Source organism: Prionailurus viverrinus, chromosome B4, assembly GCF_022837055.1.
Source record: "Prionailurus viverrinus isolate Anna chromosome B4, UM_Priviv_1.0, whole genome shotgun sequence".
Classification (NCBI taxonomy): Eukaryota; Metazoa; Chordata; class Mammalia; order Carnivora; family Felidae; genus Prionailurus; species Prionailurus viverrinus.
Genome location: NC_062567.1, coordinates 59,465,946 through 59,488,754, shown reverse-complemented (window position 1 = coordinate 59,488,754; position 22,809 = coordinate 59,465,946). Strand labels below are relative to the sequence as shown.

At 33.8% G+C, this 22,809-nt stretch overlaps 1 protein-coding gene across 2 annotated transcripts in view; it reads left to right on the top strand.

Moving 5' to 3' along the window:
• The window catches only part of ERGIC2 (ERGIC and golgi 2), a 41,982-nt gene that overhangs the window by 5,720 nt on the left and 13,453 nt on the right, over positions 1 to 22,809 (top strand). Inside the window, exons 2-9 of one of the 2 annotated variants that reach the window (XM_047865884.1) lie at positions 1,698 to 1,762; positions 3,548 to 3,690; positions 5,228 to 5,336; positions 7,647 to 7,693; positions 8,970 to 9,040; positions 14,744 to 14,784; positions 18,933 to 19,034; positions 19,926 to 20,021. In XM_047865884.1, coding sequence (XP_047721840.1) covers positions 3,585 to 3,690; positions 5,228 to 5,336; positions 7,647 to 7,693; positions 8,970 to 9,040; positions 14,744 to 14,784; positions 18,933 to 19,034; positions 19,926 to 20,021 — 572 coding nt within the window. In that variant the 5' untranslated portion in view covers positions 1,698 to 1,762; positions 3,548 to 3,584. The remainder of the gene's footprint in view (positions 1 to 1,697; positions 1,763 to 3,547; positions 3,691 to 5,227; positions 5,337 to 7,646; positions 7,694 to 8,969; positions 9,041 to 14,743; positions 14,785 to 18,932; positions 19,035 to 19,925; positions 20,022 to 22,809) is intronic. The other variant, XM_047865886.1, reaches the window with a different exon arrangement.

Here is a 22,809-nt window from a genome sequence, read left to right as displayed (position 1 = left end):
ATGAAGTAAGGATTTGAAGGGCATTACCACCAGGAGAATGTCAAGTGTCATGAAGAAAGCAGATAAAAGGATTGCTTTCAGAAAAACAGAAGTTATTGGACAACTTGTTCATATCAGAACAGTGGCTCTGTAGAGTAGAGTGGCAAGTATTGGAGATGGAATGAATTTCTTTGATGATGCAGGTTAGTGCTGGACTAACAGGAATGGGCCAGGAGGAGTAGCAGAGTGGCAAGGTGCTCCATTCTAGAAGAGTAATCATGGAAAACAGGAATGGAAAATGCTAGATGGAGGCGGGGAGGTAGCCAGGTAGGAGGAGTGCCGAATAAGCTGTGTGAATTGTTAGAAGTTTATAAAACTTACTAGCTGCTTGTCATATCTTTATATTTATATATAATATAAAAGAACATATTTATAAAACTTATAAAAATATAGCAAGTTTAGGAGTAAAATTCAGTTTTGTCATTTGCTCAGCCATGCTATACCTATTATGTGCCAACCACTGTTCTAGGTACTAGGACTACTATAATGAAAAAAACAAAAATTCCTCTCCTTGTGGATCTTATATTTTTATATATTTACTTATCTTAACTGTTTTGATTGGTAAGCTGTGCTATCATGGGTATTTCTGGGAAAATTTCCTTCCTTCATATTTTGGGGAATGTCCCACCTTTCTTTTTCTCTTTCCTTTCATATTTATTGTATACCTCTGTGCCAGGCATTGGAGATACACAGATCAAGTTAGGGTTCCTGCCCTAACATTAGAGTGGAGAAAACAGAAAATTAAACAAGCAATTAATTGAGTCTGAATTGCCTTTGGAATGACCCCATGAAAATATCATAGAAAGCAAAAATATATGTCTGTGGAGAGATTTGTACTGGGAATAAAGATTTGAGAAGAATGGGCATATAAATGGAAATTGAAGGGAGGGGAGATCACGAGGAAAGAGAGTTGGAGGAGGGCCTAGAGCTGAATCTGAGTGGAAGAATCTGCATAGTAAACCAAAGGTCTTAGAGATAGAATGAAAATCAGGAATATAGTATTATTTAAGGCAAGGTAAGATGCTGTTTCAAGAAGAAAAAGAAGTGATAAACTATTTTTTCAGAGGCAAAATTAGGTAAGGACTAGAAAGCATCCATAGAATTTTATACTGAAGAAGTTGTTCATGGGGTGGTTGGGTGGCTCAGTCAGTTGAGTGTCCAGCTTAGGCTCAGGTCACGATCTTGTGGTCCGTGAGTTCAAGCCCCATGTTGGGCTCTTTGGTGACAGCTCAAAGCCTGGAGCCTGATTCAGATTCTGTCTTCTTCTCTCTCTGCTCTTCCCCTGTTCTCATTCTTTCTCTCTCTCTCTCAAAAATAAATAAACATTAAAAAAAAAGTTGTTCATGACTTACAGCAAATTTAGTTAAGAGATGAACATGTAGTGAGGAAGTAGTCACACTGTACAAATGGGGACAATTCATTCTTTTTTTTTGTTTTTAAAGTAAACTCTACCCCTAATGTGAGGCTCGAACTCACCCTGAGATCAAGAGTCACATGCCCTGTGAGTCGCAGCCAGGTGCCCTGACAATTCATCCTTTTAAGTTTGGTTTATAGATAAGCAGCCAGAGATCTATAGTTGGAGTTGGACTTGATCTTAAATGCAGAGTTTCGTTTTAAAGACAAGTGGTTTGAACGTATTTAATATTTAACCCCAATAGGAACAAATGAGCAGAAACTGAAAGATTGAAGAAGGATCGGTCTTGGTGCAGTTACCACTAAGCAGGTACAGAAAATAAATGTGATTGCTCAGAGTTGAACAAACTTAGGGAGCACAGCTTGTGCTTACAAACAGAAGCATAATTTACAAATGAGAATACCAGTTTTATAACTGTTATGGGGATCAGAAATTCATCTGTCTTGTCTACGTGTCTCTTTTTTCCTTAAGAAAAACATACACATGAGAACCAAAATTATAATCTGAAGGCCACGTTGTGTTTATGGAATAGAAAAGAGAAGTTAGTTGGATGTTTTTAATGGCAAATGAAATCAGTCTATTATTGCATCCAAACTTCACTTTAGGACTGATTAGTAGTGTCCCTGGTTAGGGACTAATGTCTTTTGGACAGTGTTCATGATCACTGCCAGTTTTTACTTGTCAGAGTCCTTTTTCTTCATGAATGCCCTTTATATGGCCTATTCTTTCTGTATTAATCCTACCCATGGATTTCAGACAAGTCTTTCTGCTTTCTTGTAGAGACCTTCTTTTTCTTTTAGTGACTTCCACAACTATTTGATTTATTCTGTTAGGTGCTGATTTTAGTAATACAGCTTTGATTTTTGGTAGTGCTTTATAGCATCACCAATAGTCTTACAAAAGTTACACAGATATTTGAGAATTCAGTTATTTTCATGGCTTTGTAACATATTTTAGATATAGTTGGCATACTGATCAAAAAAAGAATACCAAGCAGTCCATTTTTAAATACTTTTATTTCAATACATACTTATTTTATTTTAAATATTTTATTTATTTATTTAATTTATTTAAAACTAATTTGGAAAGTCCAAAATTTTCTTTAAAAAGACAGTAAAATCCTCCCATGATCTACTTTTAACATTTTTGCATATAGACTTTGAATCAGTTTCTTGTAAAATTTTCCTTTTGTTTCCCATGAAACTACATAGTATGACCTTCTAGTCTTTTCCTAATGTATATGAGTATTTTCCTGTCATTAAATGTTTTCTTTTTTAAGATTTTCAGTGTTTACACAGATTCAGAGCTTTTAATTCACTATAGTTTTTATATTGACTACCAGATATTTGTTTCTAGCTTCAGTATTTTAAAATGACATGAAAATTATCCTCATAGGGCGCCTGGATGGCTCAGACGATTAAATATCTGACTTTGATTCAGGTCAAGATCTCACGGTTCATGAATTTGAACCCCACACCAGGCTCTGTGATGACAGCTCAGAGCCTGGATCCTGCTTCAAATTCTGTGTCTCCCTCTCTCTCTGCCCCTCCCCCAATCACCTTGTGTCTCTCTCCCTCTCAAAAATAAATAAACATTAACAAATAAAAAAAAAAAGGAAAATTATCCTTTCAATCAAAGTTTTAGTGACACCAGATTATTATTTTAGGATACCTTCCTAAAAAGGGAATTCACTTAGTCAAAAGGGTAGTGGTGAATATTTATATTCTTGCTAGCAATATAGATGAGTGTGCCTATTTTATTTACTTCATTGTAATCTATTAGTGGGAATATATTAATATATTTGTTAATTTAATAGAAGGAAAGTTATTTCTTATTTTAATTTATACATTTAAATATTATGAATGTCAAGTACTTTTCACTTTTTTGCTGTTTAATGTGTTTGTGTGTATAAATTGCCTTTCATTAGTATTTTTTTGTCAGAGTGAGATGGAGAAAGGTTCAGCTAAGTGTTAAGGTTTTTTTCTCAAGGAGGAATGAGATTGTTGTTTCAAGAACATTTGTCACGTACCTAAAATTAAAAGAAACCTTTGTATCTTTTTTGGAGGATTCATTTATTCATCATTTATTCCTTAGCATGACTATATGAAAGAAGAAGAAGGTTTTCCTGAAGATGAGGCGACTGAATCGGAAAAAAACCTTGAGTTTGGTGAAAGAGTTGGATGCCTTTCCAAAGGTTCCTGACAGCTATGTAGAGACTTCAGCCAGTGGGGGTACAGGTAAGTATCAGTTCAGATTAAAACTCCCTTACTAAGTGCAACTTCTTGGTGAGCCAGTCAGCTCATACAGAAATGTACCCATGAGGAACTCATCAGTGAATTGCATACCTGTGACTGCTCCGTCCTCATGTCACACTGTCCTAATTTTATTGTCATATATATTCTCTTTGGCATCTAATCCATAGCAGTCTATGCATTTAGCAGTATTTATTAAAACATTACTGAACAACTTAATCCAATTTTACTGCTTTGGTGCTCTTGAGTTATGTATAATTATATATAAATAGAATTGAACTTGGAGGAAGTTATTTAATGTTGAACTGCTTGAGTTCTACTTTGGTTAAGAATAAATCAATTTAGACATTATAACAGAAATTCTTAAGTTTCACATTGTTGGAGAAGGGCAGCATGAGGTAATAGTTAAGAGCTTTGACTCTAGAACCAGACTGTCTGGATTTAAATCCCACCTCTTCCCCTTCCTCAGTACCTGACTTTGAGGAAGTTAACTTAATCCATCTCTGCTTTAGTTTTTTCTTCCATGAAATGGGGATGGTATCAGTATTTCCCTGGCAAGGTTACTTTAGTGATTAAATAAATTAATATTTATAAAATGTTTAAAACAGTACCTGTTACAAATAGGAGTATTTATTAAATAAAATAAATAAATACGAAATATATAAGAAAAATATGCAACTTTGACAGTATTTACTATTATTTATTTCCCCATGAAGAGCTAATAAAATAGCATATTTCACATAAGATTGATATTTCATTTGGTAAAGTATAGTAAGGGGTTTGCTATTTCTAACCTGCAATTAAGTTTTATTAATGGAAACAGTGCAAGTTGTTGCATGATCTATTTTAAGTGTGTTATGTCATAATATCTGATAGTTCTCTTATTTTTGTCAAATCTTTTGCCTGTTTTTGTAAATGAAGTGATATATTTGGGAGATTCTAAAGTAGATGAGAGTTTTATTAGAGATTTGGAAATGTTATATGAGTTTCTGGCACACAGATTGTTATCGCTTAGGAATTAGTCTAGGAATTTAGACTAGGAATTAGGAATTAGCAATTTAAACTAGGAATTAGTCTAATTTTGTTTTTTATAGGTTGGGCTACAGGCATGGATGATGCATTTTTAATTATGAGGGTACTGCTTTCAAATTTGTACTGTAAAACTGTGCTTACTTTCATCATTTATCGTATCTATGACACTGCTGTACATTAGAAAAGAACAATTTTGTGCGTCGTAAAATTTTGGCAAATCTATTTAGTGAGAGATACCTTTAGTACTGCTGAGATAAAATGTTTTCTCAATAGTAAAAGTGCTGTGTTTATGTTTGTGCTCAGTAAATCCTCATTTTTTAGCTATTTTAGAAATCTATGTGAATATTTTAAGAAAAGCCTTTTATAGTAGTATCCATTTACGTGGCAATCTTATAAGGGCTTTCTTTGCTAATTTTAATCCCAAAATAGTTCCCCGTTGTTTCCTTTTTAAAAATTGTTTTAATTCTGTTTTGTTTGTTTGCTTTCTCAGTTTCTCTAATAGCATTTACCACTATGGCTTTATTAACCATAATGGAATTTTCAGTATATCAAGATACATGGATGAAGTATGAATATGAAGTAGATAAGGATTTTTCTAGGTAACTTCTTTTTTCTTCTTGAAATACTTTTAGACTCAAATTGTTTTGAAGATAACATACCTTCTTTTTTTTAAATTTTTCTAACTTTTTATATGTGGTTTATTTTAGTTATGAAGAAATAGTACTAGAAAATTCTCTTTAATTGCATGCATTAGGTGAAATATTTTAGAATCATTTCAATCCTGGTTAAATTCTAAAAGAAATTTTCTTGAATTAATATGCACTTGTATAAAAAAGGTTAGGAGGACATAATATATATTTAGGTGTTTTAATGGTAGAAATTGTTTAATGTTTTGAAACTGTTTACTCTTTAGATTTTGAACTATCTTACTGACTTGTGTGAGCTGGAAAAGTGTCTAAAAGCTGCATTGTGTATGCTTAAAACTAGATTTATATAAATTACATCTAAATAAAATTTTAATGTAAATAGTGTCATCTTTAAACCTTTGAAAATATATTCTTTAATTTATTTGTATTTGGATTTTTTAATGATTGAAGATAACAGGTTTATAATATTAAGACTGCACTGGGGGGGCGCCTGGTTGGGTCAGTCGCTTAAACGTCCAAATTTGGCTCAGGTCATGATCTCATAAGTTGGTGAGTTGGAGCCCCACATCGGGCTCTGTGCTGACAGCACAGAGCCTGGAGCCTGCTTTGGATTCTGTGCCTCCTTCCATCTCTGCCCCTCCCCCAATTGTGCTCTGTCTCTGTCTCTCAAAAATAAGTAAATGTAAAAAAAAAAAAAAAAAAAAAAGACTTCATTGGATGGTGGGCAGGGGTGGGGAGGGGGACATTTACTTCTCAGTTCCTATTCCAGCTCTGCCATTTACTAGCTATGTGACTTTCAGGAAGTTACTAAATCTATATCTGCATGTGCTTTAGTCTCCTTTTTCATAAAATGGGGATAATTATAGCACCTTCCTCATAGGGTTAATGAGAATTAAGTAAGGCAGTATTTGTAAATTGCTGTGTAACCTTGGGCAAATAACACAACTGACTTCTTTTGGGCCTCAGTTTCTTTGTCTATAGTATGAGTATTATTCTCGATACCATTAGTTTTCAAAGAGTTTGTTGTTTTAAGCACCAGTGAATCACTTTTTGCTTTTTTTCCAATGAAGTATTTCATAGGTTACCACGTAAGCTGAGTGGGGATGCCCAGAAGCTTGGCCACTTCACCTTATTCTCTGGTTCCTACAGCATCTCCTGAGTCATTTGGAACACAGTTTGAACTCTAGACAGTTTTAACACTCTATGGAAGCTCCAAAAATCTGTAATTCCTATTGAAACAAGATAAAATGATTAGAATGAAAAAGTTTTTGATTGGAAGTACAGGATGGGACTGATATGATTGTACTCATTCTGTTATTCACTGATGATTGATTAATTTTGATACTTGAAAATTAATTTGATTTGAAAATAAGGCATTGACTGAGCCTTTTTTAAAGGCCATGCAAAATTTTAAACATCATATTGTTGTTTTTTTTCTTTTTCTGGTAGTTTGTGCATTTACCCTGAGCCACACAGACCTAGTTTTCAATATACCACTTCAGTCAGGCATTTAGGCTGCTTTGAACACCACCGGCTTATCTGCAAAACTGTGAAGCTGTATACTTTATAGGTCCATGATAGGGAATAAAAATTTAATATTTGTAGGGCATCAGGCATAATGCCTGATATATGATATTTATTTGATAAATAGAGGAGAAAGACTTGTAATTCCTTACTCTTGATTTGGAAAGTTTTACGTTTTCAAAAGAATATTCTATATAAGGTTTATGTAAACAGAGGTAGACTTTTCTGAGTTGCTTGGAGTTATTGTTGAGTTTGTTGAATTACCATTATCGAATTAAAGGATATTGTGTTAAAAACCTGTGACATCAGAAAGGCTTTTAGAATTGCAAAATAGAATTTTTACTTTCAAAATGCCTTTGTGTTGGCCATAATAAATGCTATCCAGTTATTTATTTATTTTTTTAATTACTTTTTAATCTTTATTTTTGAGAGAGAGTGAGAGAGAGATTGCAAGCAGGGGAGGGGCAGAGAGAGAGGGAGACCTAGAATCTGAAGCAGGGTCTAGGCTCTGAGCTGTCAGCACAGAGCCTGATGCGGGGCTCGTATTCATGAAATGTGAGTCCGTAACCCGAGCTGGAGTCGGACTCTTAACAGACTGAGCCACCCAGGCTCCTATCCAGTTTCTAATCAACATATTTTATTCTGTTTGAAATCTGAGTTTTCATAGAGCAGTTGATTTATATTTCTTATATTTTGTTGATCACTTGGCAATACTAATACTTTCTTTTTGTCTTTTAGCAAATTGAGAATCAATATAGATATTACTGTTGCTATGAAGTGTCAATGTAAGTACACATTAACTTGATGAATCCATTTATTGTTTATGTTTTAAACAATTGCTAATAAGTAAAACCACTGGTGGTGCCTTAACTTTATTTTTTCCTTTTGATATCTTAAAATGCTATGGTAGTGTTATTTAATAATGCAAGTTATTTTTTTACCCAGCTTATATTCTTTAAATTTCTTCTCCATAAAAAGGAGATTTAACTTTCATATTAGTATAATTAAAAAGAAAATCAGAAGAAATTCTTGTGAGTTAGAGTTCTAATTTGGGTGTATCATTTATTTCTTATTTGGAGTACCAGTTTTACACCCATGCTCTACAAACATATCCTGTTTGACTGTTTTGGTTTACTACTCTTTACTTTTACTTATGCATATTAAAATATGGATTCAAGTCTTTTAACTTAATAATGATGATACTTTTTTCTGTTTTCTTGTTGCTTCATTTGATTATACTGCTAGAAGTAGAAAAATGTTAATATGCTAGATAGATAATGTTTAAATCAGTATTGCTGTCAAAAATGAGGATGCTTTTGCATGAAAGATATCTTTTGAATTACTGCCTAAAATGTGAAGACAAAGAAGTTAGTATTTCACATAAAAGTTTTTTAACTGTGAAATAGTTTTATCTAATTAAGGAGATTAATTTCTGGGAGATTTCATTGAGAAAAACTTTAAGTCTCTTTTTTCATTTATTTTTCCTTATGGTAGTTGTTTTAGGAGTAAAGAAACACATATTTATGAGTCTGTGTTATTACTGAATATATCATATTTTGCTTTATTTTAGATGTTTGCATACCATTAAAATTTTAGTCTTTTCAAAATAAACTTTTTCTATTTGTTGATTTTTAAAAAGTCATCAGTAGTTTTCTCCTAAAATTTCTTTTAATTTCTAAAAATAATTCTTGTATTTAATATTTCATATACCAGCCATTTAGTACTTGTGATTAGGTTCTTGACCATTTTTGCAAAGCTCTTCAGTTCAGTGAAGTGAGTTTACACTTTTTACTATAAGAATATGAAATTACATTACATTTCATGGTATTTACTGAACAAGAACTAGAAAAAGTATTATCGATTTTTTGGAATACTTTCCAGAAGTATTTTGGAACACTTTCCACCAAAACTATGTAATGCTTCTTATTTGAACAAATAAGTGGTATAGGCAAATGATTATATATGTTTGAATTTTCTGTTAGTCATCTCTGTTTGTTAATTTATATCAGATATAGTTTGGCTCTGAACATAGGATGTAAAACTTCTAATTTTTTTATGCAGATGTTGGAGCAGATGTATTGGATTTAGCAGAAACAATGGTTGCATCTGCCGACGGTCTAGTTTATGAACCAGTAAGTTTAATGCACATGTTTTTTTTAATTAATATGCTTTGAGGTATTGTTTTCTTGAAGACAGTTTTGATATTTGCTTTTAGTTTTGTATGAGCTAGACTCTTTTTTTTTATTCAAAAGTAATCCATATTCTTTACGAAGATTTGGGGGGGGGAGTTATATCTAATCCCAAAGTCTTGAGATAACCATTGTTAATTGGATAAGGCTGTAAAGTCTGTTTTATAACCTTATTTGTGTTTTATATTTTTTGTTAATGCTTCCTAATAGTTTTCTCTTTTCTTATAGTTGCTTTAATGATGAAATTTTCTTTTTTTCTTTGAATGATTTGGAATGATTTGGAAATTCTGTCCTATTTGTATTGTACCTTTACCAAATTTAAGTCTAGAAATGTTTCAGCTGTATTTCTCTTATCATAATCAAGAATGAAGCAATATTTAGAGGAGAAATTTTCTATGCATTTACTTCTCTCTTCTTCATATTTCCATTTCCCAAAGTTAGTGAAATCCTGACATTCTTCTTACCGTTGGCAGAGTACGAGTTGTGTATAACCAATTTATCAGAAACACCACCACATGACAGGGGCAGGTAAAACACATTACAGGAGCAGGTGATAATAAGTCATGATAACCAACTCTAAAGAAGCTTTAGGGAATAAGGAATGGAACTCCCAGCCCCTTTGAGTTGCTCACTGCTTTGTTGGCATTGTGGTACTTATGTTTATCCATGCATTCTTGAGTTCTTTTGTTTATCATTGACAGTTGTGAACACTTCTTTAAGCAAATTGCAAAGTGAAGACTAAAGGTGATGGAGAAGGATTAGGAGTAGCTGAATTTCATGGGGAAAAAAAAAAAAAAGGAAGCCTTTAGGTCAGTTTTGATTACCAAATTATTTGTAGCTTATAGTAATAAAATATATTTATGCCTTTTGAAACACACTTTTTAAGTAGAGATTTCTAAAGAAAAGACAACTTTGTTATTGCCACGCTGAATCTCTCTGCTCCCTAACTCCTATATTCTCACTCAAAAAAACTGATTTCACAGTAATTTTTTATGAGGTTAGGTACCTTACACATTCAGGTACCATGTTATCACATATTAAACTAGTATCTAGAGATGTAGATCTTGATAATTATTAGACACTTATGATGTTTGTATTACATTTCATACTATTAAGAATAATTACTGTTTTAACTCTGTTTTATTGCTTTTATTTTCTACCATTATTTTTTATCATTTTGCAGAAGGACTTTTTGAGACTTCTTAATCAGTAAGAATATGTGGGTTATATTTTATAGACTGTAGCACAACTGCCTACGTTGTTCTGTTCTTCATACATGTGAGTTTAGCTCAGGATATGGTGTTTTGTATTCAGAACTTTATAGACCTTCCTTCATTGTTTTCTGATGCAATTATTTTTTCCTTCACGTATAACCTTTCATGCTTGAATGCTTTTTTCTTTTACTTTTGCAATTCACATATTTATCCCATATATCCAGGTGTGGATCCCCTTTGGGTGTGGATTTTTTTGTTTTTGTTTGTTCTTTGGTTCTTGTCGATCTTAATGATCTGAATTTTAAAGTTTATATGTGTATATATATATGTATACACACACACATACATATACACACACTCATACACACACACACACACTTTTTGGCTTGTTTATCTGCTTTAATTTTGTTTAAAGCAATGGTTTTACCTCTGCTTTTTAAAATTCTTATATGATGCTGAATCTCATGGAGTGGTTCTCAATATTCTTAGGATGGATTTAGCAGAAACAATCTTACATTAGATGTGTATTTCATTACTTACATTAGATGTGTATTTCATACTTCTCTGAGTTCTGAGAAATTACCTTGATCCAGCATGACCTATCTTCTTTTCAGTGCCTTCATTATATTTTAAAATTCAATGATTATATTCTATATCTTTAATATCTCATAGATCATTCCATTTTTTTCCTGTCTGCATGATGCTAAATGTCAGTGAGAAATAATTAGAAAAACTTAACACTTTTCTTATTCCTAGCAATGGTATGTATCATAGAGGAAAATTAGCCCTCATACTTGAGATTGACCACTTTTTTCAAGTTAATGAATCTTTTTATACATTCATTTATTTATTTATTTTCTTGTCTAATTTTAGAATGGGGATATAAAGTGGCCCATTAAGTGATTGAGAGTTGAAATAGACTTGAGTTATGTCAGTTCCTATCTGACCCACCTTCTCCAACACACACACTTTTTTTTTCATACCTAGATGAAAGGGTATAGATTTAGATATGCTGTGTTTCTTTTTTTTTTTTAATCCTTATTTTTGAGAGAGAGACAGAGCATGAGCAGCGGACAAACAGAGAGAGAGAGGGAGACAGAATCTGAAGCAGTCTCTAGGCTCTGAGCTGTCACCACAGAGCTCAACATGGGGCTCAAACTCACGAACCATAAGATCATGACTTGAACTGAAGTTGGATGCTTAACCGACTGAGCCACCCAGGTGCCCCTATATTGTGTTTCTTTTAAATCATGTTAGAGCTTAAGATGCTTTTGAAGAGGAAGGAAGAAGTCGGTATTTGGTCCAGGATAGTGGAGTGGTCCACCAGGGCCCTCCCAAATTTTCTTTTCTGTGTTTGTTTTGACAGGCTAAATTGAGCTAGGGTAACTCCTCTTTCTTTAGCTCATGTGACCATCCTCATTAGCAACCAGCTGTGGCAGCATTCTTGCTTAACTTAGAACACTGTCCATGCCACATAAGAGCTAGGAATAACTGCTTTGGAATGTCCTCACCATGTGGTCTCTGGCACTTGATTGAACTCCTGAAAGTGCATCTAGGGTAGAGACTGCTTCTTCCTTGGGTGTCTTACTATCTTTTATCACTGTTTCCTCTCTTACTCTGAATTAGGGACTTTCCTTGTTTCCTAATATAAACTTCTCTGTCCCATGAAATAAATTATGTCTTGGACTCTTTTCTCACTTTACTCTCCCTTTCACCCTTGTATGCAAGCTTGCATAACTTCTTGATGATTTCTAGCATGGGGATGCAAATTTAAAATTATTTAAAATGATAATATAGATTGTGTCCTCATTTTATGTTTCTCTGAACATTGTGAAAATTTGGTTTTGAGGAGACTTAATCATCTTTAACCTCCCCTCTAAAATTAAAAAAAAATTTTTTTTAAATATTTATTTACTTTTGAGAGAGAGAGAGAGAGAGAGAGAGAGAGCGAGCACCAGTGAGTGAGCAGGGGAGAGGCAGAGAGAAAGGGAGACACAGAATCTGAAGGAGGCTCCAGGCTCTGAGCTGTCAGCACAGAGCCGGACGTGGGGCTCGAACTCACAAACTGTGAGATCATGCCCTGAGCCAAAGTCAGATGCTTAACCAACTGAGCCAGCCAGGCACCCCTAAAATTTACTTACACTTTTTCTTTAGCATTCTCTCCTTATTCTGAGTGGCTCTCATTCCTACTCTTTTTTCACATTTGTTAAGTCCCTGATTTTGTTTACATATATTTTCTGGAGAGCTTGTCTCTCTAGCTAGATTTTTAAGCTCCTGAAAAGCATTAATTTTATCCTTTCTTCTTTGTTTCACAAAATGTGAAGTATAGGTGCCTTGTTAGATAATAGGCACTAAGGAATATGTTAGAATTATGCAGTTGTAACAAGATTATTGATTATTACATTGTCAACAGTTAGTCATCTCTTTCAGTCACTTGTGGAATAGGAAAGCTTTATTTAAATTTAACTGTTGTATGGGGTGTGTGGGTGGCTCAGTCAATTGAGCCTCGGACTCTTGATTTCGGCTCTCAGGGTCATGGGATGAAGTCCTGTGTCGGGCTCCACACTGAGCATGGAGTCTGCTTGAGACTCTTTCCCCTCCTGCTCCCCCCAACAACAAAAAAATTAAATTTAACTGTCATATAATTAAAAGTCATGTCTTGGCCAGAAAGATAGGAACTTAAAAATACTTAATTGTATACTTTTTATTAGTAATTTTTTAAATGTTCAGTATTTCTGGTAAGTATTCGTTCCTTTGTCCTAATTTATATTAAAATATTTAGGTAAAAATTATCAATATAAAATTATTTGAAAAAATGTTTACTTTTTATGTTTTCATACTTACTATCCTAATATGTACTCCGAATATTAAAAACTTAACCCTAATAGCTTTACTAGTTTCCAACTTGTGATCACACATTATGCTATGAGAGTTACTACTTTGCTATTTACTATTTACTATTACTTTGCTATTTACTATTTCATTACTATTTCATTACTATTATATTTGCTATTTACATATTTCATTACTATTTCTTTATACTTAAAAGAATTTAAAAAATGGTGGAAAAGTGAGGAATCTGACAGCTGGGTTTATATATAGACTCTTACAGTCTCTGATTTTGGAAGAAGTTTTTAACCTATTGAGCTTCTTCCTCACATAAAAAAAGGCAAGAATAATAACAAACTCAGAGCTTATTCTGAAGGTTCAATGAAGTGATGAATTAAGTAACATAGTACGTAGCATGCGGTAGGCTACTCAGTAGATCCTTTACCCACATGCTAAGCACTACACTAAGCAGTTTGGGGAAGTCAAAGGAAGAATCACATAGTCCCTACCTTCAAAAGTTTTATTTACAAGGTAACTGGGAAGCAGTTGCATGCAGCCTCTTGTTTGCCATCGTGTGTTTTACAGATGTTAGCATTTTCCTTGCATGCTATGGTGGGAAAAGGGTGGGAAACATGCTGTAGACAAGTTCAGCAGGAGTAATCAGAGACAATTTCATTGTAATCAGAAAGATGGAGGCAATTTAACCTGGAGGATATGGTATGTAGGATTTTGACAGACATGAGGGTCACAATTACAGGAGACGAAGTTCCCAGGTTGGTATAATTAAATTACTAAAGGCAGAGATGTAGAACTATTTGATAGAATGAAGGCTTCTTCCACTTTGATTAAAAAACTGAGGATTTTATAGAGAGAGAGTAGTAGGTTAGGAGCCGATTATGGAGGGATAACTAATATTGCTAAATTTAAAAAGTAGAATCTATATGCTTTGTTATGATTACCTTTATAAAAATCAAAAGTGGCCTTTTTATTGCAAGGTTAAATTGTGGATATTGCCATAAAGCATGGAAAGCTTGCATATTTCCCTCTGATTCTACAAGTCACCTAGTCTGACTTTGAATCTATGAAGATGGTACTTAAATACAATTTCTTGAATTATTCCTTATTTTATTCATACATTTGGGAATTATAGGGCAATTTGTGTAGCTTGTTTCAAAATTGTTGATTTCACCGTGGCATCTTTCTGGCAACAATGTGGGCTTTGGATGCTTGGATATTACAGTTGAGCTTTATGTTTTTCTTTTTCTTTTATAAAAACTTTTATGCACGTATCATTTAAATGATTTTAAGTCCTAAAATACCATTTTGTACATAGGCCAGATTATCAGCTTATAGTCATTCCTATAAATGTGGATAACTGTAACAGGTAAATATTTGTGATCAGTAAAATTCCTTTATATTGGCTTTGAGTAAGAATATTATAGATTATATTTTTTCACTTACAGAAGATTAAATGTAAATCATGAATACTTGTTTTTATCAGTATTATAAATTTGTTACTTGCTCAAAGAAATTTTTTTTTAATTATGATATAAAAGCCAAGAGAAATTGACAGTGCTAGTGATTATGTTTTCCTTTATTTCAGGTAATATTTGATCTTTCACCACAGCAAAAAGAGTGGCAGAGGTAATAAGTGAATTAAAGTATTGTGGTCCATGAAATCTGGATCAAATTTTCTCTATTTTGTCCATTTTGAATTATTCATAGATTTAACATTTTTGTGGGCAGTTTTAGGGGTGAAATATTAACAGAATATAATATTTAATCTTTATAATTTCAAAAATATTGTCAAATTATAGGAGAGTTTTGTATAATGTTTTCTCTAGTGTACTTTGAATCATAAGTACATTTTAGTTTTCATTTAAAATTTTATTAAGTATTTAAAAATTTATAAGGCAATATGTGATCATTTAAAATTCAATTTGAATATAAAGAGTATGAAGTAAAGGGTATATATTAAAAGTAAAAACCTCTTCATTATTACTCTTAGTGCTGCTGACTAGCAGTTATAACTAGAGTTAAATTTCTTTTGTAGCCTAGAATTTTCTGTTAATTTACAATTTTCTGTATGTTTGCATATTTGCTTGTGTTTTATTTTTCCCATTACAAATGGTGTCTTTCTATACATTCATTCTAGAACTTGCTTTTTTCTACCTAGCCTGGTATTTTGGACATCTTCCCATTTCACTACATACAGCATTCTGATAAACTATAGTTCTTATTTGATTTTTATCACTGGGCATTTAGATTATTTGCAGGATTCTAATATTAAAAACAATGCTCAATGAAATTTCTTGAACCTAATTCCTTATATACTGGTGTGAATATGTGTAAGTGTGTAAGTGTATAGAAATGGAATTTCTCTTTCAGAGGATATTTAATTAACATACTGATAAGTTCTTATCACAAAGAAAAATATTTGTAACTATGTGAGATGATGGTTGTTAACTTATGGGGTGATCGTTTTGCAAAATAGAAATATGTCAAATCGTATATTGTACACTTTAAACTTATACAATGTGATATGTCAAGTATATCTCAATAGAACTGTGAAAAAATACATTTTGATAGGTGATGCCAAAATATCTTTACTTACACTCCAAAACTGATAGTATTTGTTTCTATACAACCTCACCCATAGTGGGTATAACCAAGGCTTTTTTACTTTTGCCAATTCTGTGGGTGAAAATAGTATTATGCTTTTTTTAAATTAACATTTCTTTATGAATGAATCACTTGAATATCTTTATGGATTTTTTTTCCTGTTGTATTTATTTCTTTTTGTGTGAAACTGCTCATTCATGCCCTATGCCCATTTTGCTTGGTTGTTGGTTTTTTTTTTTTTTCCTGATAATTTTAAATAGTCCTTTGTATATTAAAGAAAGTAGTCCTTTGTTATAAATGGTTCCCCCACCCCTACTCCCATATAGTGCTGTTTTTTTTTTTTTCTTTTTTTTCTTTTTTGTTTCCAGGGCTTACAAAGGCTCTACCTAATTTAAGATTATTGCCAAAACAAAAAAACAAAAACCCTTTTTCCCATCTTTTTTTCCTTTTTTTTCTTCTAAGTACATTTCAAAGGCATTTCTCTTTTAATTTCCAGTTTTGCCATTTGTGGAGATTTTAAAATTGAGGTTGAAATCAAATGTAGTTGTCTCTGGGCTTGTAGCACTTTTAGTAGAAAGCCATCCAGAGATGAAAGACATTACTTTAATCCAGAACTATTAAAGTGAGAAGCCTCCTTTCACATGGAATTTTATTCAGTGTTCAAGACACTGTGTTTTTACTATTAAAATGATGGCTGTTTTCCATAATAGAGGTGTTTTTTTTTTTCATATCTTCATAAATGGAATATAAGCTTAGATATTGGTATATTTGAGACAAAAGTTACACACAGAGTTTGCTGCCTTCAACCTCTTTTTCCATTGCTCAGCACTGAAATTGGACTCTGGAAATACAAGACACACATCAAATAAGAAACTTTCAGTTTCTGGTAGCATTAGATCCAAAGATTTTGTCTTGAGATGTGTGAATCTGAAGATGGGATCTGGTTGTTGAATCTTCGTAGATTATCAGTTCTGCTTCTAAACAAATATTCTAGAATGGACTAGAGATACCAAAGGACTAACATCCTGAATAATGTACATATTAAATGGTTCTTTACCTTTAGAGTTTGCTGAAAGAGATGAAGTTTTCTTTCAGCTGGTATTCTGCTTTTTAAAAATATTTAAGATCCCAGTTAGTCTCTCTCCTGTAGCAGTAAATAAATCTCAAACCCTAGACATAGCCTTTTTGATTTCTGCTTTTTAGTTCTAGATTTAAGATTTATTCTGAACTAAATTTACAGTGTAAAAATGAATTGTTATTTTAAATAGACCTATTTTACCAGTGTTTTTAGTGAGTGGTGTGTAAATATTTGATCTTTCACTTGCACTTCTAAAAAATGTTTATCATTATGGTGGGGAGTGAAATACTAGATTTATGTTTGCTTCCTTTTATAAGGGTCTATATTTGTTTATAATTTTCCCCAAGTTTTATATAGGTAGATAAACTTTTTTTAAAAACACTTTATTTTTTAGAGTAGCTTTATTTTTTTTTTTTTTTAATTTTTTTTTTTTTTCAACGTTTATTTATTTTTGGGACAGAGAGAGACAGAGCATGAACGGGGGAGGGGCAGAGAGAGAGGGAGACACAGAATCGGAAACAGGCTCCAGGCTCTGAGCCATCAGCCCAGAGCCTGACACGGGGCTGGAACTCACGGATCGTGAGATCGTGACCTGGCTGAAGTCGGACGCTTAACCGACTGCGCCACCCAGGCGCCCCTAGAGTAGCTTTAGATTCACAGCAAAATTGAGCGAAAAGTAACAGAATTCCCAAATATCCACTGCCCCCCCCACCCCCGTGCACAGCCTTCACCATTATCAATACCTGGCACTACAGCGGTACATTGCTTACAATCTGTGAACCTGTATGGATGCATCATTATCACCCAAAGTCCATAGTTTACTGTTGGTGTTCTACATTCTATGAATTTTGACAAATGTATAATGACATATGTCTACCATTATAGTATCTACAGAATAGTTTTGGTGCCCTAAAAATCCTCTGTGTTTTGTCTGTTTGTCCCTCTGTGTGTAATTTTTGTACCTGGTGAGTTTGAACTTTAAACAGATGATTTTGGATTTTAGTTATCTGAAGACGTAGAGTTAAAGGAGGTAAAATAGGATTATATTTAAAGGTACAGACTTATTGCTAAACATGGTAGGAAATAACATGGCCCAATGGTAGAAGTGTTAGAGGGAGAGAAAGCTGTTATTCTTGGTTTTGTTGTTCAGAATAAATAATTTTATAAGTTACTGTGAACATAAAGAAATTTGTAAAAAAAAAAAAAAAATCTTGAACTAATTTGTTCTATGGGGCTAGGTATATTTAAAAAGAAAATCTAGGGGCGCCTGGGTGGCGCAGTCGGTTGAGCGTCCGACTTCAGCCAGGTCACGATCTCGCGGTCCGTGAGTTCGAGCCCCGCGTCAGGCTCTGGGCTGATGGCTCAGAGCCTGGAGCCTGTTTCCGATTCTGTGTCTCCCTCTCTCTCTGCCCCTCCCCCGTTCATGCTCTGTCTCTCTCTGTCCCAAAAATAAATAAACGTTGAAAAAAAAAATTAAAAAAAAAAAAAGAAAATCTAAGTATGGGTTCTCAAATATATACTTTGTTTTATACTTTTATGCCTTATATGCTAATATTCTTTTTAAAAATTACAGGTAGAGTATAATATTTTGCTCAGAATGGTCTTACACCATTTTTCTTTGGAAAAAGAGACACCATAATGGCCTATTTTGTAATGAGAATTAGATGCTTGTGGTATGGGTTTATACCCCAGTAATCTCCCACTTACGTCCACCAAATCTGTTGTACTTGTCTTAATCTTTGTACCTGTCACACTTTATTCCGTACCCGACAAAAGGTAAGAATTTTGTAATAGCTGCATGCAAGCGTGAAAAAGGAGTTTAGATACTCAGGTGAGGAGAAGCTCCTTAGTGACTCTGACTGCACATCTATTATTCACTCCATCAGCTATTAAACTTAGCTGCCCTACCTCATTTTTCCTTCTTTTAAGGAAATGACCAAAAAAAATTTGGTACTTTATTTTAGAATAAAGTCTTGTAATAACAAATATATGGGCTAAGTAAGTCAGCTAACCATTGTTATTTTAAAAAAGTGTTAGCTTTCTTGTATTCCTAGGTGTATTTGTAACCGTTGCTTGTTGATGTTGTATGTAGGATGCTGCAGCTGATTCAGAGCAGACTCCAAGAAGAACATTCACTTCAAGATGTCATATTTAAAAGTGCTTTTAAAAGTGATTCAACAGCACTTCCACCAAGGTGAGATGTAATTTTTAAATGTACAACTATTTATTAGGATTTGACTATGACAAAGTTTGAGTATTGGTTTAGTTCCTGAATCTCATATTTCTTAGAGAAGATGTAATCATTCTGTATGATGATTTCTTTTTACTCTTAAATTTATAGCCTGTGATATTGATCATCCTGATCACAAATAATATTATTTCATTTTCATTTAATTTTTCTCTTATGTGTGTATGGCATACTTCCATATAAAATTATATTAGGTTTTAAGAACAAATTAATTGCATTTGCCATTATTTTATGAGGATGTAGAAACTTTGGTTAGGAGTTTGTGTTTTTATTTCACTTTTTTTTCTCTTTTTTTAGGTTACAACAGGTGATATTTAGAAATGCTATAATCATGAAAATGATCATTTAAATTTAAAACTATACAGAGGTTTGACATTTGCTTAGGAAGATGTCATTGTTTGTTTGAACTTGGATGGCATGCCTTCCTTCATTCTTACTTCCATCTTTCTCTGTCCCCTACAGTGCCAGAAACAGCTGACAAAAGTATGTTTTTATTGGACTAATTCTTTTAATCTTTCTTCTCTTACTGGCCTTAGTCCTGTGGTCAGATGTGAAGAACCATGGAACGAATATATGTGTGTGTGTGTGTGTATGTGTATATGTACACATATATACATGTATATATATATATATGTAATTGTTTTTCTACTTTGTAGATGTATGAGTTTTTATAAATGTGTAGACTTCAAAAAACTGCTGTGGTACTTTTGACATTTAGATCATTACCTAAAAATTGATTTTTAGGGATTCTTTTCCCCATCTACAAAGTGTTCCTTCCACAGGACGGTGACTGTGTTGAGTGTGCCATAAGTAATCCTTCCTCTCATGTTGTAACAGGGAAGATGATTCATCACAGCCTCCAGATGCTTGCAGAATTCATGGTCATCTCTATGTCAATAAAGTAGCGGGGAATTTTCACATAACTGTGGGCAAGTATGTTCTTTTAACTTACTGAAAATACTTTAGACAAGTTGGCAGCTTGGTTTAAAAGTAAATTCTTTGCTAATCAAATAACATAACTACTAAAGGACTGTTTACAATGTTGTGTATCTGCATTTTTGATATTTTGAAACTTACATTCAGGGCTTCAATCTCAGGATAGAGAAGACTACTAACTTTATTTAAAAATTTTTTTTAATTTTTTTTTTTTTCAACGTTTATTTATTTTTGGGACAGAGAGAGACAGAGCATGAACGGGGGAGGGGCAGAGAGAGAGGGAGACACAGAATCAGAAACAGGCTCCAGGCTCTGAGCCATCAGCCCAGAGCCTGACGCGGGGCTCGAACTCCCGGACCGCGAGATCGTGACCTGGCTGAAGTCGGACGCTTAACCGACTGCGCCACCCAGGCGCCCCTATTTATTTAAAAAAAATTTTTAATGTTTATTTATTAAAAAAATTTTTAACATTCATTTTTGAAAGTGAGACAGAATGTGAACAGGGGAGGGTCAGAGAGAGAGGGAGACACAGAATCTGAAGCAGGTTCTAGTCTCTGAGCTGTCAGCACAGACAGAGCCTGATGAGGGGCTTGAACTCATAGACTGCGAGATCATGACCTGAGCTGAAGTTGGACCAAGCTTTACCGACTGAGCCACCCAGGCACCCCAGTGTTTATTCAATTTATTTTTTTTTTAATTTTATTTTTTAAACTTTTTAATGTTTATTTTGAGAGAGAGAGAGCGTGCGTGAGTGGGGGAGGGGCAGAGAGAGAGGGAGACACAGAATCCAAAGCAGGCTCCAGGCTCCGAGCTATCAGCACAGAGCCCAACGTGGGGCTCAAACCCACAAACAGCAAGACGATGACCTGAGCCCAAGTTGGACACTCAACAGACTGAGCCACCCAGGTGCCCCTATTTATTTTTTTAATGTTTATTTTTGAGAGAGAGAGAGCGTGAGTGAGTGCGTGTGTTTGTGCACGTGCACATGAGCAGCGAAGGGGCAGAGAGAGAGGGAGACAGAGGATCTGAAGTGGGCTCTGTGCTGACAGCAGAAAGCCTGATGTGGGGCTCGAATCCACAAACTGTGAGATCATTACCTGAGCTGAAGTCGGACGCTCAACCAACTGAGTCACCCAGATGCCCCAAGAAGACTACTAACTTTAAAAACGACTTCAAAACAAAAGTAAAACAGTCATGTTATAGTTTATAAATTAAATGAGCTGTAAGTGGATATGGATGAAAACCTTCTACTTGCCAAGTATTAGTAGCCAGGAAGCTCTTACGTAGGCATTTTGTTAATTTGTTCATGTTGGATGGCATTAGGTTTTTGTTTTATTTTTCCTTCTGATGATCATCATCAAAATGTAATCCCTGATGAATTTGAGACAAGTATTTTTATGTAGTTAGAAATTAGTAGTGCCTAAGATAAAGTATGTAGAAGTTAAGAAAAATATCAGACCACCTGTCTTCATGAACAGCACCAGTATAGATACTCTCATATGATGTAAACACTTGGTAAAGTTCTGAATAAATAGGTTCTCTGGCTCTCTCCCTGCCTCCCTCCCTCTCATTCTCCTTCCTTCCATCTAGTGTTATAGAGCTGAACAGTTCTACATTATAAAAGACATTTTTTGAGTACTTGCTGTGTGCATAGTACCATGCTAGGTACTAAGGATAAAAACCATAAAAAAGAAAGAGAGAAAGTGTTTTTGCCTTTATGGTGCTGACATTCTGTGAGAGAATCCAAACTTTGAACAGTGAATTACACTAATAAATACTTAATTATAGTTGTATTGAAGCTGTAGAAGTATGGCCGATAAGAAACTATACATAACAGGGTACTTGACTTACCCTGCACATCAGCAGAGGCTTTATTGAGGAAAACCTTTGAACACTAGTGAATGGTTAGGAATTTTATATATAGAGGAGAAAGGGCATCCAGACTGAGGGAAAGGCCATAAAGCAGGATAAAATGTTGCTAGAGATTTTTTTTGTTATATGTAGAGAAAAATAGAATAAGTCTTTTATGCAGTATTATTTCAGTGTTTACAATGATGAGATCAGACATTTGTCTTTCTTGTCCCATTCTTCTTGACATTTATGTTTTGTTGTTTTCTTACTGTTGCCAGGATTGATTCTGTAGCTGGGAACCTTAGAATTTCTTAGTATAGTGCAGACAATAGATAATAGCTGGCTCAAAGAAATTGAGGTTTTATTGCTCACATGGATACAAACAATATCCTACTCCCAAACTAACTGAAAGAGAAAGAGGGTAACTTTGACTAATATTTTATGAGCCTCTATATCATGGCCTTGTTTCCAAATTTCACTTCTCTCTCCATGTGATAATTCATGCCATGAATAAGGGAGGCCAGATGGGAAAGTATTTGGTTTGTATCTTACCCTTATCTCCGGGATATCTTATGAAATCCACTCCTAATATTTGGTATTAGGTTTACCAAGTTCAATATTGATCTTTTTGAAGATCTCATTTTATCTTCTCAGATGGAATATCATCATTCTCAACTGTAATATAAAGGAGAAATAAAAGGAACATGATTTGTAACACGATAATATGTATTTCGATATGCAAATGTTTGAGCCTGAATACATTATAGATAAGGTAATGGAGTAGGCAGAGGTTTACCACTTACATGTAGAATCATCAGGTACATATCAGTTGCGTATGCAGAATGAAACATGTATTGGCCGTTCAAATATCACGAATGCTATTTCTGTTGATTCTGAAATAGGGAACAACTCTGTAATACTGCAAATAAAACAA